The following is a 16,793-nucleotide window of genomic DNA, read 5'->3' as shown; positions in this document are numbered from 1 at the left end:
ACCCGCCGGCCCCGCCCCCTACTCCCGCCGGCCCCGCCTCCCTCACCGGCCAGGCCCCGCCCCTAAATCCCGGCCCCGCCCCGACCGCGCTCTTCGCGGAAGCCAGTGGCGCAGAGCGCTCGGCCGCGGTAGCTCGGCTCTGGCGCTGTTTTACCCCGCGAGAGCCTCATGTTTGATCCCTGGACCATGTAATGGCTTTTAAATTTTATCTTGAATGTCTGGAAAACGTACTTCCTCTCCAAAGTCAGTTTTTTTATTTTAAAGAGACCAAAAAAAGGATAATAAAACAGTAAAAATGATACAGAATTTGAAAATAAGATGATAGGAAATTAGCAACGGTTATTAGATTGCATATTGTTATCTTCAGAGTAGTTGCTCAGATTATCAGGCAAAGTCAGTTTTCAGACTTGCTGTTCAGCTTTTTCTTACGCTGTGACCGCGGTTGCAGAGCTAAGCCGCCTCCACGAGAAAGGAGCGGCAGGCCGGCGACCGGCGGTTTTCTTTGAGAGACACCGAGTTTCCTCTCTTTAGGCGGTTGAGATAAATGTTGCCGTCATCCGTTCTTTAATTTGGCCCACGAATGAAATCTGACTCCACTGGGAAAGGGAGACGCGAGTTCGGCCTCCGTTGAGGACAAAGGCATTGGTGGAGAACACCAACGCAAGCAGAGCAGAGTGGCGCAGCGGAAGCGTGCTGGGCCCATAACCCAGAGGTCGATGGATCGAAACCATCCTCTGCTAGGTGCTTTGTTTTTCTTTTTCCACCAAAACCAGGTTGGAGTTCAGAACCCAGCTTCAACCTCCCGCCCTCCCGGTCACAGGAAATGTGACCGCCGCGATCCTCTCCGGGCCGCAGAGCTTGGACGCGGAGGGTGCGGACGTCCAGCTCGGCGCATGCGCGGCCGGGCCCTGGGCTGCGGGACTGGGGCGCCCGGCTCCCGGGCGTTCAGCGGTCCGTCAGCATCGTCACCCCGGTGGGCCTGTATCTCGCTGGCCTTGTGTTTTGTCTTTTCCTCTTTCACTTTTTGAAACTGGTTCTCAAGACTCGATGCTTTGATCATTTCCCCCGGTGGGCGTGGGCCTGTGCGGCCGGCAGGTCTCGGCGGGGGACACGGATGAACTCAAAGCCAGCGTCTGACTCACCAAACTCCGCAGTCAGCACTGTTCTGCATCCCCTTCGCTTTGTAAAATTCCGAGTGTACAAAAGTGATCACACTGTACTGTTTCTTATCATGACACATTTACTGGCCACAAGTCTTTTATACTAAAATAAAAAAGAATCCGTTCATAAAGATGCAAGTACTCTTCGGAGTCAGCCCTAATCCTATCGCCGCCTTCTCCCGCAGCTCTGCCTCGGGTTTCAGGTTCCTGGTCCTCTGTACAGGACCCTGCCACACCATTCCATCCGAGACACTTTTCGGGGGAAAGACAGGGTCTCGCTATGTGGTCCTGGTGGCTTCAAACTCGGAGCAATCCTGCCTCAGCCTCCCAAGTGCTGGGATTCTAAGCATGTATCATGCTTGGTTCTGAGATGAATTTTAACACACAGATCACCAAGGTCTTGTGTTATTTTTATCTAAAATAACTGCTAGGAAGCACAGAACGTTACTTTCTATTTTCTCCTGGATACTATTTAAGAAACGGATGTTCACTATGTTCTTGGATATTGTGACCATAGGTACAGCATCCTTTAAAAGTGAGGAATTCAATTTACTTTGAGATTCACAGGCTCTAATACTTCTCCCTATGTTATAGGCGGCTGAGTTAGATAGAAATATTATAGGCAGTCAGACAGGGCCAGGCCCTCGAAAGAGTCAATATGAAAGACAAGATAAGATACTTGTGTGCCAGACCTCAAGACAAAAGGACTAAACAAATGCACTCACATACCTTTCTAGGGATGGACATCAGGGATTGACATTCTAAATAAGTAGCAATCACCTTGAAGAGTCCTTGACCCAACCCCTTACAGGAAAAGCCTCCGTTCTGTATTCATGCCCCCTTGCTACGTGACTTGCTTTCCCATTTGATCCCAAGTTAATCAATTTTACCTGAACAATTCTTATTGGCTGGCCATAGTTTTGTACATTTTTCCCCTATTTTGGACCCGCCTCACCTCGTGGTTTTGCTCTATAAAAGTCCCTAGAAAAGACAGAGTCTTGGGGTAACCCATTCCGGCTCTCCTTCTGTCCCTCTCTTGGACAGAAGCTTTCTTTCGCTCAATAAGTATATTCTGCTCTTAACCTCCGTTGTTCCTAAAATGCATTCTTCGGTTTTAGAGAATACGAACTCTTCCCAGATATTGTTCAGGTTGGGAGTTTTTATTTTCCTGTATCACCTACATGGTATAAAGAATTTCCTATTAGCAAGCATAAAAAGGAAAAGGAACAGCTATATGAAGACAGTCTTTTTGGAAAGAACCAGTTTGAGCCTGGCCTCAAAAACTTAGAAGTCCCTGTCTCAGAATGAAGAATAACCTGGGCTGGGGCGGCAGCGCAGTGAGAAGGCCCTGGGTTCAGGCCCTGGCACCGATAAAAACAGAACAGACCCCGGGACCACACAGCCCGGAGCCACCTGAACAGCTCTGCCATTTCCAAGGCTGACTCCTGTCACATTACACCAGACCCCGGAGGAGACTTAGTGTTAGATAGGCGATTTCTGCTATTTGAAGAAAAGGGGACCCAGAGGGCAAGATAATGCAGGGAATTATCGGGGCCATGGCCTAGCGCCACGATCTGCTCAGAGGCACGACCGCAGAACTCAACACAGACAGAACATAACCTTAGTTACAAGGAGCTCCGGGATGGTAAGGGCTGATGACGGCTTGGACCATGAGGCCCGGTGTCCTCGGCCTTTCGCAGGTGCACAGCATGAGGGTGGGGTGCTGCTGGGCTTCAGGCAGCGGTGGGGTGAACTGCAGACCTGGTCACGGTTCAAGAATGGAGGAACAGGGGGCTGGGGATTTAGCTCAGTGGCAAAAGCGCCTGCTTGGCATGCGCAAAGTGGTGAGCTCGGTTCCCAGTAGCGGAGAAAAACCAAAAAAAAAAAAAAATTGAGGAACAGTGCATTTTTGGGAAAGCACACAGGAGCAGATCATGGATAACTAGTAACCCGATTGTCTGCGAACTGCGACTACTGAGCTAGAAGGAATTTACGCGAGTCCAGTCCTCAGCTTCGAGGCTCCAGAACCTCGAAGGCTGTTTGCGGGTTTAAAGATCAACCTGTCCTTAAGCCAGCTGGGGGTCTGGCCACAAATCGTGTAGGCCTAGGACAGACTCCAGTTTATTTGTGTGCCAATTTATTAGTAGTAGTTACTGCCTGCTGCTACTGCGTCAAGCTGGTCCTCAGCAGGGACCTGCACAGAAACCGGTGGCAGGGCAGCCCGCGTGGGCGGGGCAGGACTCTGACGCCCTGAGTGTTGGTGTTCAGTCACGGGTGGAGGACGAGGGGAGGAGCTCATAGCAGGCCACCCACTGGGGAGCACAGGTGGAAAGGCGCAGGGTCTGTCCTCTTGGGGCTCTGGAGCTTTACAGACAGCAGAGCAAACGTAAGGGCTGGGTCTGCACGGGTGGGGCTTCTCGGAGCTGGCAGCTCAGCCCAGCCCAGAGCCCCCGACGGACATCTCCATCTCCTTCAGATGACAGCGCTTGCTGTGGGGAGCCTCAGTGTCTGCCCGGGATAGCTGCTCCTGCTGAGGGGTGGCCTCACTGGGAGGTGGTCCCCACCTGCTGCCTTTCCTGGAATCCAAGGCAACCACAGGTTTAGGACAATGGCTGGCGACTTGGGCATTGCTCCAGGGGATCTGGAGCCGGTCACTGTGAAAGCTGACAGCTGATGTCCTACAAGTCCTAAAAGCTGCTTTATTTCGATGTGCTCCGTCTTCAAGGGGGACTAGGCAGGCTGCTTAGGGCTAAGAACCCCAGCGCTGGTGGCATTTAGACAGATGCTCTTTAGGTGATTCATGGCCGAACGCAGCCCCCAGCAGGGGCGGACCTAAATTGTAGGAAATAAAAAAGGCACAGAAGGAGATGCTGAGCTCCGAGCTGCTCTGTCGCCCACTGGGCACCTCAGGCCTGCCTCGAAGTCCCTGCTACCTAGGAAGGCCTGGGCATTTGATCGGGGCCTGGCCGCAGAGAAAGTGTCAATCCTGGCTTGTTCATGGTGGGAAAGCCGCACGATCATCAAATCCTGAATGCATGCCAGATCTTCAAATGGCAGCCTGGCAACAAAACAAAACAAAACAAAAAACCCCGTGGCTATCACCTCCTGTTGGGGTTCAGATTTACAGTAAACAGTCGAATATTTACTGCTCTGAGGGCCACGCTAGAAAGCATGATCCTAATCATGCTAGAAAGCTTTATTTATAATGCTTTGAAAGCATGATCCCACTCATGCTTTATTTATAATCATCCTAATATTTTCTGGTACTACTTTGTTTTTATTTCTTTTTGGTTTGTTTTGTTTTGGACAAGTGAACGCTCCCTTCCTCTGGCCCTGTCCGCCTGCGCCCTGCCCTCCCCACCCACGAATGACTCCTGGAGACTCAGCCTCAGACCCCCGGCGACAAGGAAGGGGAACCGGGGCGGCGGGCCTCTGCAGAGGCTGCCAGAAACGCGCCGGGCCTTGTGCTTCTGCGCTTCGCCACAGGAGGGCAGCAGAGGCCGACGCCCTCTCCACCAGCCGGGACCGGGGACGCCGGCCCGGGCGCCAGGCTCAGGGACAGCCAGCGGGAGGGCTGGGGCGCTCTCCGGGGAGGGACGAGGAAGGAGGACCCTGCTTCCCGCCAAGCGGGGGTGTGGCGGTGTCGAGCGTTCCGGGCCGGAAAGGAAGCGGGCCAGTCCGTCTTGCACGCCTGGCCGGATCGCAGGCCCGGGGTGCTGTCTCCTATGCCACCCCAGACTGCCCACAGCGTTAGGGAGGGGACACCAGACCACCCGGACAGGAAAAGCCTGGGTAGGGTCTGGCGGGGGGCTTTTGCTGCTCCCGGAAAGATTTACAACACAGCCGACTTCGCGCAGAGTCATGGGGCAGAGGCGGCGCATGAGCGCGACAGGTTCGCGGTGGCGCACGGCGGCCTGGGTTCGCTGTGAAGCGCTGACCCTGACGGAGCGACCGAGAGGACCCTCCGCAGTGCCCCGCGCTGGGCGCAGTCCCTCCTCCCCATCGCGAGCGTCCTTGGCCGTTTCTCCGCTCGGGTCCCGCGCGCGGAAGAGCCGTGAGCAGTGGCGCCAACCTCCGGCGCTCACCCGGAGCAGGGGAAATTAACTACTCTCCCAGAAATCCTCTGCGGACCAAGGCATGGTGGTGCACGCCTGTAATCCCAGCACTCGGGAGGCTGAAGCAGGATTGTTTTGAGTTCGAGACGAGCCTGTGCTACAAAGTGAGCTCAAGGCCAGCTTGAACTGCATAGTGAGACCCTGTCTCAAGACCAAAGGGAACAAAAAAAGGAAATTCTCTGCGGAAAAAACGGTCTCACAAACAGCGACACCGCTCGGCTAAAAAAGGGAGCGTCGGACCCTTGTCAGCCAGATGCTGCGTACTGCAGCGGGGACACAAGACAGGCACACATCTACCTAGGACGTTTAAGAACGCTCCAAATTTACTGACTTCGTAACTCAGCACACAAACACCACTTCCGAAGTGCACCCACTTCCTCACTCCTGCCTCCCAAAAAAGCTCAAGCCGCGCAAAACAAACAACTGCAAAGGCACAGCATACCAGCTACTTTCCCTGAGAGAGTGGGTGGCTCTGAAAAGAGCCTTTGGGGGCGGGCGGCGGGGCGGCCGCGCTCACTTGGAGCTCGTGTACTTGGTGACGGCCTTGGTGCCCTCCGACACCGCGTGCTTCGCCAGCTCCCCGGGCAGCAGCAGCCGCACGGCCGTCTGGATCTCCCGAGACGTGATGGTCGAGCGCTTGTTGTAGTGCGCCAGGCGCGACGCCTCGCCCGCGATGCGCTCGAAGATGTCGTTCACGAACGAGTTCATGATGCCCATGGCCTTCGACGAGATGCCCGTGTCCGGGTGCACCTGCTTCAGCACCTTGTACACGTACACCGAGTAGCTCTCCTTGCGGCTGCGCTTGCGCTTCTTGCCGTCCTTCTTCTGCGCCTTCGTCACCGCCTTCTTCGACCCCTTCTTCGGGGCCGGCGCAGACTTCGCGGGCTCCGGCATCTCGGAAACAGCAGTGAAAGCACCCACACACGGACTGGAGATTCGCCTGCCGCCGCCTTATGTAGCCGGCTCTATGCAAATAAGGCGTACGGACGGTCTCCGGCGATTGGTGAGTTTTCTCTGTGACGTCACACGGCGGCACCTTCGTCCAATGAACAGACGCGTCGCGCACAGCCGCGTTCCATTGGAGGAAACGAACGTGAAGAGCTGCCAATGGCGGAGCTGCCTTTTCGCGCCCAGAGGCCTCTATAAAGAGCGCTTTCGGTTTTGCTGAGCCCACGGGCGGGTGAGAGCGCTGTGCGAGGAGTGGCGATGTCGGGACGCGGCAAGCAGGGCGGCAAGGCTCGCGCCAAGGCGAAGACGCGGTCTTCGCGCGCCGGGCTGCAGTTCCCGGTGGGGCGCGTGCACCGGCTGCTGCGCAAGGGCAACTACGCGGAGCGCGTGGGCGCGGGCGCGCCGGTGTACCTGGCGGCCGTGCTGGAGTACCTGACGGCCGAGATCCTGGAGCTGGCGGGCAACGCGGCGCGCGACAACAAGAAGACGCGCATCATCCCGCGCCACCTGCAGCTGGCCATCCGCAACGACGAGGAGCTCAACAAGCTGCTGGGCAAGGTGACGATCGCGCAGGGCGGCGTGCTGCCCAACATCCAGGCCGTGCTGCTGCCCAAGAAGACCGAGAGCCACCACAAGGCCAAGGGCAAATAAGGGCTCCAAACCCGTCTCCGAAACCAAAGGCTCTTTTCAGAGCCACTCACTGCTTTCAAAAAGAGTTAAATCGCTTTCATTTTTTAAGCTTGTGTTGGTAATAAAAGTGCCTGCGCTCGATAATGTGTGAGTTTTATATTAAGAGAAAATAAAATGCAATGCAGAGCTCTTTCTGAAGATTTGTGGGTGGCTCTGAAAAGAGCCTTTGGGGTTTGGTGCTAAATCGCATTGCCAACTTCCTACTTCTTCTTGGGCGCCGCTTTTTTGGCTTTAGTAGCCTTGGGCTTTGCGGGCTTGGACTTGGAAGCTTTGGGCTTGGCGGCCTTGGCCTTCACGGCTTTCGGTTTGGCGGGGCTCTTGGCAGCCTTTTTAGGCTTGGCGGCAGGCTTTGCCTTCTTGGGGCTCTTAGCCACTTTTTTCACGCTGGCTGCAGCGGGCTTTCTGGCCTTCTTTGGCGTCTTCTTCCCGGCCTTCTTGGCGCCTGCAGCCCTCTTAGGCTTCTTAGGAGTAGCTCCCGCGGGCTTTTTAGGCTTGGCTGCGCCCGCCTTCTTGGCCTTCGGCTTGGCCTCCCCCGAAGCAGCCTTCTTGTTGAGCTTGAAGGAGCCGGAGGCGCCGGTGCCCTTCGTCTGCACCAGGGTGCCCTTGCTCACCAGGCTCTTCAGCCCCAGCTTGATGCGGCTGTTGTTCTTCTCCACGTCGTACCCACCGGCCGCCAGCGCCTTCTTGAGGGCGGCCAAGGAGAGGCCGTTGCGCTCCTTTGAAGCGGCTACGGCCTTAGTGATGAGCTCGGACACAGGCGGGCCAGTGGCCTTGCGCTTCGCTGCGCCGGCGCCCGCGGCCTTCTTGGTGGCCTTCTTCTTGGAGGGTGACTTCTCCACGGGGGCCGGCGCGGCCGTCTCGGCAGGAGCAGTTTCAGACATAGCGATAAGGAAAAAAAAGGAAAGAGCGAACTCGAACCCAGAAGCAAGATTTGCGGGTCTACGACTGTGGTCGGGGCTTTATATAACGCGGCGCAGGTCTGTGATTGGTGGAGCGCGGACCCACCATCCTCGGCCGCTGCTGCTCAGCCTGGGACTCCCGTGTGTTTGTTAGTGCCCCAAACTCGATTAAATTCTGAAAACCACAGAACAAACTTTTGCGCTTTGAGGCTCCAAAGCGGCAGGACAGTCTCCAGATACACACACTTATTTGTGGTTTTTTCAGTCATGCACAATTAGTGAAAGATACTGTGAAAATCCTTTGGATTCTTGGGAAAACTCCTGCAGGCTGAGGGCGTCCTGCTACTTAGTTACATGTTGCAATGAACTTGTATTTAGTATTCAAGGAATATTATATGAAAGGATTTACCCATAAGTTTACGCTTTGCTTTTTGCAAGCAGAAACACAATATATTCCTTGTCCTGGACATAAAGTTTGCTTCTAACCGTGCAAGTAACACAAGCACAGGGCACTGGTTGCTCCCAGCCTCAAAATAGCCGCAGAGTACTTGAAAACCGGTCCTGCCTCCTAGCAGCTTTCACCTAACTGATGTATTTATAGAGAATCAAGTTTACACCTGGTGAAGTTCCTCTGTCAGAATGACCTCTCCACACCACGGTAGGAAGGTCAGCCATATCTGACCTGGGAAGCCAGCTACTCAAATTCAGTCTTCAATTCTCGCTCACGTGCATTCTCGCTTTACTTCCTTAGCTAATTCATTAAAACAGAGTCAAAAGATACTTAACAAAGATAATTTGTTTTAGAAAAATGTCTAATACTGGCAGAAAATTATTGGAGAACTTTCTGGAGTCAAGATGTGCAGACTGGATGTGCTGGGGCGCTCTGAGATGGCCAGGCTTTCTTCCCCTACCTCAGGCTGCGTTTCCTTCAGCATTTAGGAATGGCCTGTGAGCAGCCGGGGCCAGCAGTATGGGTGTTGCAGTGTTTCCTTCCAGCTGGGCCAATGCTTTAGGATAAATATTGACTATGAGGTTGACTGAATATTGAGTGGCTGAAGGTCAGAGGCTCAAAAGCATGCAGCAAAACAACCATGGAACTGAGGAGGTTAGAATGAGGGGCAGGTCGTTTATCATTTGGAGAGAAGGAAAATGATTAGGATTTTTGTGCCAGTATTATTAAGGTCGAAAGATTTATTTACATCTATACTAAAGCTAACAGGAACCAGATGTGGTGACCCATACCTGTAATCCCAGCACTTGGGAGGCTGAAGCAGAATAGCCTTGAGTTGAAGGCCAACATAGGCTATACAGGGAGTTGAAGACCAGCCATGACTACAGAGACATTGTCTCAAAAAAAACAACAAAAACCGAGAAAAGAAAGGTTCTATAACAGAAAAATAGTATTTTTTTAAAACAAGAAAAATACTTTTGATCCCAAAAGTCAACACTTTTTGCCTGTGAAAAGCTACACAGAGAAGTTTAAAGTCACCAAAAAATATGTTCTAAGAGATTAGTCAAGTGTGGGCAGTGGTCTGTTTTTGATGACCCTCCAGCTAAGAGTTATCTCTGCATTTTTATAAGACTGCTAAAAAACAAGAATAATACCTAAGAGATCCATTTGTGGCTTGCACAATCTTAAATTATTGACTCCCTGGCCCTTTGGGGGAAATTTTGGACTCCTCCATGCAGACACAGGTGGATCTATAGGTTTCTTTCAGAACAAAGCATGTGGAAATCTAAAGAATAAGAGATTTTAACAATATAATGTTCTAACCAGCACTTACCATGATTCACAGTCATAAATCTTTCACAGCATTCTGGAAAGAAGTCCCCAAATCCCACGACTACGTAGGCCAAGTGTGACAAGCACCGACATTCACTGATACTACTCTGAGCTGAGAAGTAATCCTAGCTATGCTCTGCAGATTTCAAATCATCTGCCACATTTCATAGCTGTACAAGCAGAGGCCCAGAGAACGAGTACCCCCGTCACCAAGACCCTACAGCTAGTCACTGGCAACTCGGGTGTACCCCGAACCTGCCCCACAGCCCTGCAGCGACGGTGGGAAACCCTAACCTTACTGGGGACAATAGTGGGGCTTGAAACCTTTCCCACCCCTGGTGCGAGCTTTAATGGCAGAAAAAGGCTTCTGCCCCAGAAGTTCCCTCTATCAGAAGTTCCCTCTAATCAATCCCCAGTCTCGAAAACGCTAAGCTAGAGGGTAAGTTGTTAAGACTATATGCTTACTTGGAGAAGTGAGTTCAAAAATAGGAGGCACAGATGGCTGACCTCCCTGCAGACGCTAAGACTGCCCTCAGTTAACTGCCGCGGTGTCAAGCTGTTCACCCAAATATGTAAGAGCAACGATGGTCACAGAAAACATGAAACAGCAGCTGAAATACCAAAGTTAACGAACCGCTTCCCAATGCTGTCTTTATATCCTGTGGCTATTTCAATTCTGGAAAGCCCAGTATCAGACTATGATATTGTGCAATAACTATCGGCAGCTCATTCCAGTGATGCATTGCAGCGTGCAGGCCTTGCTGCATACTGATGCCTGCTGAGGGCCTGACATACGCACACCACACAGGCAGTAACTAATAGCGTTCACCGACAGCACAGTGAAGCAACTTAGGGGAGTTGAAGCACAAAAGCCTGATATGACTTACAACTACACTACACCATGAAAGCAGCTAACTACATGTGCATCCAGTAACTTAGGAAATTGTCTTTAAAACTACTTTTACAAAAATTAGTCACTACTCTGGAAAAGCAACCTGACAATTGCATTGGCACTGCAGCTTATACATGGATGTACACGTGCCGTACAAGGTAAATGAAGACCATGTACCTCCTGTAGTTAAAAGTGTAACAGCTCATTTACTGACAAAGGAGGGGCTCTGAAAAGAGCCTTTGGGATCAGTTGGACAAAGTAGCAACAGCGCGTCATTTAAGCCCGCTCCCCGCGGATGCGGCGCGCCAGCTGGATGTCTTTGGGCATGATGGTGACGCGCTTGGCGTGGATGGCGCACAGGTTGGTGTCCTCGAACAGCCCCACTAGATACGCCTCGCACGCCTCCTGCAGCGCCATGACCGCCGAGCTCTGGAAGCGCAGGTCCGTCTTGAAGTCCTGCGCGATCTCGCGCACCAGCCGCTGGAACGGCAGCTTGCGGATCAGCAGCTCGGTGGACTTCTGGTAGCGCCGGATCTCGCGCAGCGCCACCGTGCCGGGCCGGTAGCGGTGCGGCTTCTTCACGCCGCCGGTAGCCGGGGCGCTCTTGCGGGCCGCCTTGGTGGCCAGCTGCTTGCGCGGGGCCTTGCCGCCGGTGGACTTGCGCGCCGTCTGCTTCGTACGAGCCATACGTGCAACTCGAGACCTCTCACAGAAGTGAGCTCTTCGGCTTGCAAAGCTCGCTATTTATAATGCCCCGCGAGCTCTGATTGGACGGGAGACTGCCCTTCCTACATCTCCCCACGCCATTGGTTTGCGTGTGAATCCTGTCTCAAGAGAAACTCCGCCTCTATACTTTTACGACAAGCAGGAAGAAATTTTAATAAAAGCATCGTGTATGTGTTACAGTCTCAAGAAAATGTTGACTGGAATATCTAAAGTGTCTTGCAAGTTGTTAAATGATTTTCTGGGACTTTGCTAAAGCTTACCCACGACTAAGTGGAGTCGCGTTCACCGTTCAGAACTCACGGGGCGGGTGAACGCCCGAGTCGCCTCCATCACGACAGACCGGCGACTCCCGCGACGCCTCGTACTCTTGGCTGATTACCGCGGCCCTGACCGCTCATCCACCCAGCATGCTTAGTTTTCCCGTCTGCCTGTCTCCACAAGGACAGGGACAGGGCTCCAGAATTCAGGGCTTTGCACCGAGACAGAGCGGGAGGGACGATCGCGGTTGGCGCTGTGCTAACACAAGGAACCTCTTTAAGTTCACCGCAAAAGGACAGGACCGGGCCGCAGAGAGTGCGAAACTTCTGTGACCGCGGCCCATGCCGGTCGCGAGGCTGTGGCGCCGGAAACCGCCTTTACCGAGTTCCTCCTCGCCCCGGCCGCGCCCGAACGTGATCTACAGGAAACGCTGAGCGGGGCAAAGTGGAGCATATCGTCTCTCATACGGCCCGTCTCGGACCTGATGGAGAACAGCTCCCACCCGGGGCAAAGGCTCAGCGCGTGGTCCCGAGGTGCCCTCCCCACGGCTGGAGGAATGCGGGGAAGGTGGTAGGACACCCGCACCTCTGCCGCCCCTGCCGCAGGGTGCCCTTGGGGTCGGGCCCGGGGTCTTCGTGTCCCGGAGGCCGCCCGAGCGACTTGGGCCCTGCGCGAGGTGCTGGCTCTGTTTAACACGGGCTTCGGGTGCCTGTGGCTGTCTGCGCTTTTTTGCAGTTTGATTCTCTTCCCTGATCCTTACCTGGTACTCTTTCCCTTCCCTCGTCACATGTGCGGGCAGAAGCGACCTTTAGTACTTCCTCCACCCTGCGAGAAACACTGGGGGCAGCTGAGCGACGCAGGCGCTCCCGCTCGGCGTGGTCGGAGCGGTGAAAACCTCCCCGCGCGCTCCCCTGTCCCTCTTCTCCATGAGGGAAATCCGCTGTGCGCAGAAAACTTCCTCTCCAGGTAAAGTATCACACGGTGCGGGCGCCACAGAGTTTATTCCCGGGAGAAGGGGTCTCCCCGGCGGAGTGGACTCCGGCGGCCGCGGTCGGTCACCCTCCTCGCCCCGGCCTGGTCCTCCTCATCACAGCCTGGGCAGTTTTCCCAGCCAACCCCTTCCCTCACCCTGAAGGTCAGAAAAGTTCACCTCTGTATGTTTCCGGCATGTTGATTACTGCCCGGACAAACATGTCATACTCAGGAGTCGGTCGGACCAAGTGCATCGTAAGCCCTTGGACTGTTGGTCGGCCACGCTCGTGTTTCCTGAATCAGCCGGGTACCGAGCTTCCAGGCCGGCATCCAGGCGCTCACCTGGGCGGTGCCAGCCCTGCGTCGGCGGGTGGAATGCTCTGAGCAGTCCTCTTCCCTTGCAGCTAATAGGAGCCCACGCAGCAGCCTGCCTCATGAAACGGGGCCAGTGTTACTTTTAAATGAAAATCTCAGGATGAACTCTGGAATCATTAAGAATCCCTTCAAGCCTCTTCTGGCAGGCAACTGTAGGGAGAAAGCAGCGTCTTCCCCCAGGGCGTGGAGTTGGTGGCTGGGCCTACAAATCAAACTGGCAAACACTTCCATTAACGCGGGAATATTTCTTACATATACATAGGGGAGGCCTTGCACACAAGGAGTGAAACCCAGAGAGGAAGGATTGAGCTTACCTGGGACAGTTATGCAGATCAAGCCAGCGAAGGTGATGAGAATGCCGAGTCCTCTTCTGCTGTGGCTTTCACCAGAAATTGTCCTTTATAAAGATTTTTACTACGATCTGTCTGCTCTTTCTCAAAATAATTCACATACCCAAGTGACTTATTCTGGAGTGGAATATTTTGCTCTTCTATGTAACAAACTCCAGAAGGTCTCTGCTCTGACGCCCTGACAGTGCTTAGCCCTGAGAATATCCACGTCGTTGGGGTTCCAAATGCACTGTTCCAAAATGCGGCACGTTGGCCAGCTGAGTACTTCTTTTTTTTTTTTTTTAAGCACTGAGTACTTTAAATTAAAGGAAAACTTGTCACTGGTTAGTGTGGGTCTTTGCTTTTAGTGATAATGGAAATCTAAACTAAAGCATATATTCACAGGAAAAAACTAATTAGAAGGTAAGAAAAGTAGTAAGGGGCTTTAGTGTGGGGCATTGATAAAGATCAGGCTGGCCCCCAATGGAAGAGAGTGAGAAGAAAATCGAAAAGGACCCCAGCGTGAGCAGTTGGAGGAGTGCGCTGGGGAAGGGGTCCGCGCGGCCCGCAGAGGCAGGAGGCCGCCGTCCAGGACCAGCGGAGCTGCACTGGGCCCCTGGTCAGTTGTTGTTCCCAGCTTCCCAGCTCCGGAGCCCTCGTGGCTCGAGGGGTGGTTCCTTCCCTGGACCGCTCTGCAGTGGCTTCCCTCCCGTGGGCTCTGCTTTTCCCGGAGTCAGGCGATTTCGGAGCACAGCAGAAGGGCTTCCTCTGTCCCTTCGGCCCGTGTGCCCTGTCCTCGAGGAGGGTGAGATTATTCAAATTCAAGGCTAATCCAACTTGTTTGGCCAGCTGTTAAACAGACTCCCCACTGATTAACGCACCTGGAAGTGGGGCGCAGAAGGCCCTGACCCAGACCTTAAGCTGAGTTTCTCAAACTAAAAGTCAAGCTTTGTTCTGCTTTTATCTATAGCAGGGCTCTGTAGACCCAAGTGAAACAATTCCTCCTCTCTCTTTCCCTCTCTCTCTGTGTCTGTCTGTCTGACTCTTTCTGTTTGTTTTCCAGAATGGGAGATTGTAGGGAATGAGTTATTTGCCTACTGTTTCTTTAAGGTCACTTTGCCGCTGAGCACTAAGTCTGTGGAACACAAACTTTCCACCTTGTGACGTACGCATTAAACTGCAGCGTCTCTAGATGATCTGACCGCTTGTCGGCCCTAAAGAACAACGTTTCCTCCTGTCCCAGTATGATCTCCAACTCCCTCTCAAGTACAGATAGGTACATTGTACTCAATCCCCTTGACCATTAGCAATAGTCCATCTTCACCTATGTTTTCATTAGCTTTACCCGGAAGGGCAGATTCTAGCAATGCTAAGGGCACTGGACCCTGGGGGACAAGCGTTACTCAGTCTGCCAGCAACCCAGGCTGTCCTGAGACCTGGGCCGGACACTGGACACCGTGTCTGGATGACTTCGACCCGGCTGACCTCTCCAGACCCCCGCTCCCCGAGTTAAAATCAAACATGGAAGTCCCAGCCTTTCACCCTGGCAGCTAGTCCTCCTCACCTGCTCCTCTCCTGCAGGGCAGCAGTCAACTACTTCTCTATAGCTTTTGCCTATTTGTAAATTCTTTCTGTTACCTGCTGCACCGGCCTCTCATACACCACACCTTGAGCCGCAGGGATTGAACTCAGGGCCTTCATACTGAGCCACACCCCCAGTCTATCAAAATTGTTTTTAAAATTCTGAGACAGAGTCTGGCTACGTCACCAAATTGCACACGTTCTGCTTTAACTTGTGATTCTCCTGCCTTAGCCTCCCAGAATGCTGGAATTACAGTCATGCACCACCAAATCAGGGTTCTGTTTGTTCCTTAGCAAAAAAAGGCTGTTAAGTACCACATTGACTCAGAGGAAAACAAAAATCATGCTGCTTAACCATTAACAGGCTATTGAAGATACCAAAGTATAGTACAACAACTATTGATAATCTACCTCTTTTGTCTGTAACTCACTATTATTTGTCTATTTGTTTTCCTGAGAAACTATCTTGTAGATAACAATATGTAAAACAATAACCACTGATAATTTCCTACCACTTTGTCTGTAATTTGGTAAGCCCCCCTATTACTATGTTATCCGTCTTTTACTCTTTAAAATAAATAACAAAAAAAATTAAAAAAAAAAATTAACAGGCTAAGGGCCCAGTACTCTGCTGTCCCCTGACTCTGTTTTTCTCCCAAAACAAGTAAAAGAAACCAGAATTCAGCCACGACTGGGATCCTGAAGCAGGAGGATGGAAATTCCAGCCCAACCTAGACAATTCAATGGCTGAGAGAAATCTGGTCTCAAAAATTAAAAAAAAAATTTTAATTGAAGGCTGTGGATGCAGCTCAATGCAAAGGCCCTGAATTCACTCCGCAGTGGGGGTGGGGTCAGAATTCCTGTTCCTAAGGCAGTAGAAACTAGAATTCCGAAGCAAGCCTGAAAGCCAGGGAAGGTCTCTGCTTTCTCAGTAGGCTGAGCGCCAGGCCCCACCCTGCCTTGAGGCACAGAGAACTCAGCCCCACTGGCCTCACCGCAGTTTCCCTCTGTGTGTCGCCTTCAGGCCATGCCTGTACCCCGGCACTTTGTACACGGAGGCCCATTCTTCATCACATCTAAGCACTGGTTTATTTATTTGTTTTTGAGACAGGGTCTCACTATGTAGTCCAGGCTGGCCTTGAACTCACTATGTAGCCCATGTTGGCTTTGAACTCCAAGGGATCCTCCTGCTTCAGTCTCCTGAGTGCTGAGATTACAGACCTGTACAACATGCCCAGTAATATCTAAGCGTCTTGTGCTTAGCTTCTAGTGTGCAGTTTTCCCCTGGTCCTTGCGTCTCCATTCCTGAAGGCTTGGTGTCACACAAAACTTTGCTTCAGTAAATCTCTTGGTTTCTCTTCTTAGCCTTAGTGGATCACACCTGTCCACCGCCTCAGCGTGGATTTGCTTGTTTTTCTGAGCTCCAAGGGTTTTCATGGATGTCCTAGTGTTGTAGGCAGCTGAGTTAGGTAGGAATATTATGGGCAGTCAGACCGGGCCCTGCCCTCCAGAAACCCAGTATGGAAGACAAGATACCTTACAACTTCGGGAGAAACAGGTACTTCTGCTGTGGGCCAGACCTCAAGACAAAAGATGGAACAAATGCACCTACATACTTCCCTAGCGGTGGACATCAGGGATTGATATTCTAAATAGGTATGGATCACCTTAGAAAAGCCAGGAGGAGACAGTACCCCAACCCCCTATAGGCAAAGCCCGTTCTGTATTCATGCCCACTTGCTACATGACTCGCTTCCCCATTTGATCCCGATTTAATCAGTTTTACCTGAGCAGTTCTATTTGTAACCTTATTGGCTGATCATAGTTTTGTCCCCCCCTCATGCTCACCTTTCAAGTGCGTATGTTTCCCACCTGGGACTCACCTCACCTCTTGGATTTGCTCTATAAAATCCCTGGAAAAGACAGGTTTCTGGGCAACCCTCTCGGGCTCCCTTCTGTCCCTCTCTTGGACAGCTTTCTTTCCCTCAATAAATATATTGTGCTGTTAACCTCCGTTCCTAAAATTCATTCTTCGATTTTAGAGAACACAAATTCATCCCAAATA

At 52.4% G+C, this 16,793-nt stretch overlaps 4 protein-coding genes and 1 non-coding gene across 6 annotated transcripts in view; 2 read left to right on the top strand and 3 right to left on the bottom strand.

Moving 5' to 3' along the window:
• The first annotated feature begins 668 nt into the window (after positions 1–668).
• Positions 669–740, top strand: Trnam-cau. The gene has a single exon. It is a non-coding gene; the product is annotated as a tRNA-Met (tRNA).
• A 4,836-nt stretch (positions 741–5,576) lies between these two features.
• On the bottom strand, positions 5,577–6,267 carry LOC102007528 (histone H2B type 1). Its single transcript, XM_005398952.2, has one exon. It carries the CDS (start codon positions 6,167–6,169, stop codon positions 5,789–5,791), a length of 381 nt encoding a protein of 126 aa, XP_005399009.1. The 5' UTR covers positions 6,170–6,267; the 3' UTR covers positions 5,577–5,788.
• A 106-nt stretch (positions 6,268–6,373) lies between these two features.
• LOC102007206 (histone H2A type 1) lies at positions 6,374–6,921 on the top strand. Its single transcript, XM_005398951.2, has one exon. It carries the CDS (start codon positions 6,482–6,484, stop codon positions 6,872–6,874), a length of 393 nt encoding a protein of 130 aa, XP_005399008.1. The 5' UTR covers positions 6,374–6,481; the 3' UTR covers positions 6,875–6,921.
• A 79-nt stretch (positions 6,922–7,000) lies between these two features.
• Positions 7,001–8,139, bottom strand: LOC102006886 (histone H1.5). The gene has a single exon (XM_005398950.2). The coding sequence runs from the start codon at positions 7,792–7,794 to the stop codon at positions 7,114–7,116; it is 681 nt and encodes a 226-aa protein (XP_005399007.1). The 5' UTR covers positions 7,795–8,139; the 3' UTR covers positions 7,001–7,113.
• Positions 8,140–10,705: 2,566 nt separating this feature from the next.
• The window catches only part of LOC102006556 (histone H3.1), a 13,774-nt gene continuing 7,686 nt past the window's right edge, over positions 10,706–16,793 (bottom strand). Inside the window, exon 2 of one of the 2 annotated variants that reach the window (XM_013521799.1) lies at positions 10,706–11,053. In XM_013521799.1, the coding sequence (XP_013377253.1) occupies positions 10,764–11,053 (290 nt within the window). In that variant the 3' untranslated portion in view covers positions 10,706–10,763. Of the gene's footprint in view, positions 11,273–16,793 lie in introns of those variants that run through there. The other variant, XM_013521798.1, reaches the window with a different exon arrangement.

Source organism: Chinchilla lanigera, unplaced genomic scaffold (genome assembly GCF_000276665.1).
Source record: "Chinchilla lanigera isolate Chin_1 unplaced genomic scaffold, ChiLan1.0 scaffold00064, whole genome shotgun sequence".
In the NCBI taxonomy this organism is placed as follows: Eukaryota; Metazoa; Chordata; class Mammalia; order Rodentia; family Chinchillidae; genus Chinchilla; species Chinchilla lanigera.
The sequence above is the reverse complement of the archived record's forward strand: the minus strand, read 5'-3'. Positions and strand labels throughout refer to the sequence as shown.

Bases quoted from the DNA above. Each gene is read 5' to 3' on its own strand.
- LOC102007528 (XM_005398952.2), bottom strand. From the start codon at position 6,169: ATGCCGGAGCCCGCGAAGTCTGCGCCGGCCCCGAAGAAGGGGTCGAAG.
- LOC102007206 (XM_005398951.2), top strand. From the start codon at position 6,482: ATGTCGGGACGCGGCAAGCAGGGCGGCAAGGCTCGCGCCAAGGCGAAG.
- LOC102006886 (XM_005398950.2), bottom strand. From the start codon at position 7,794: ATGTCTGAAACTGCTCCTGCCGAGACGGCCGCGCCGGCCCCCGTGGAG.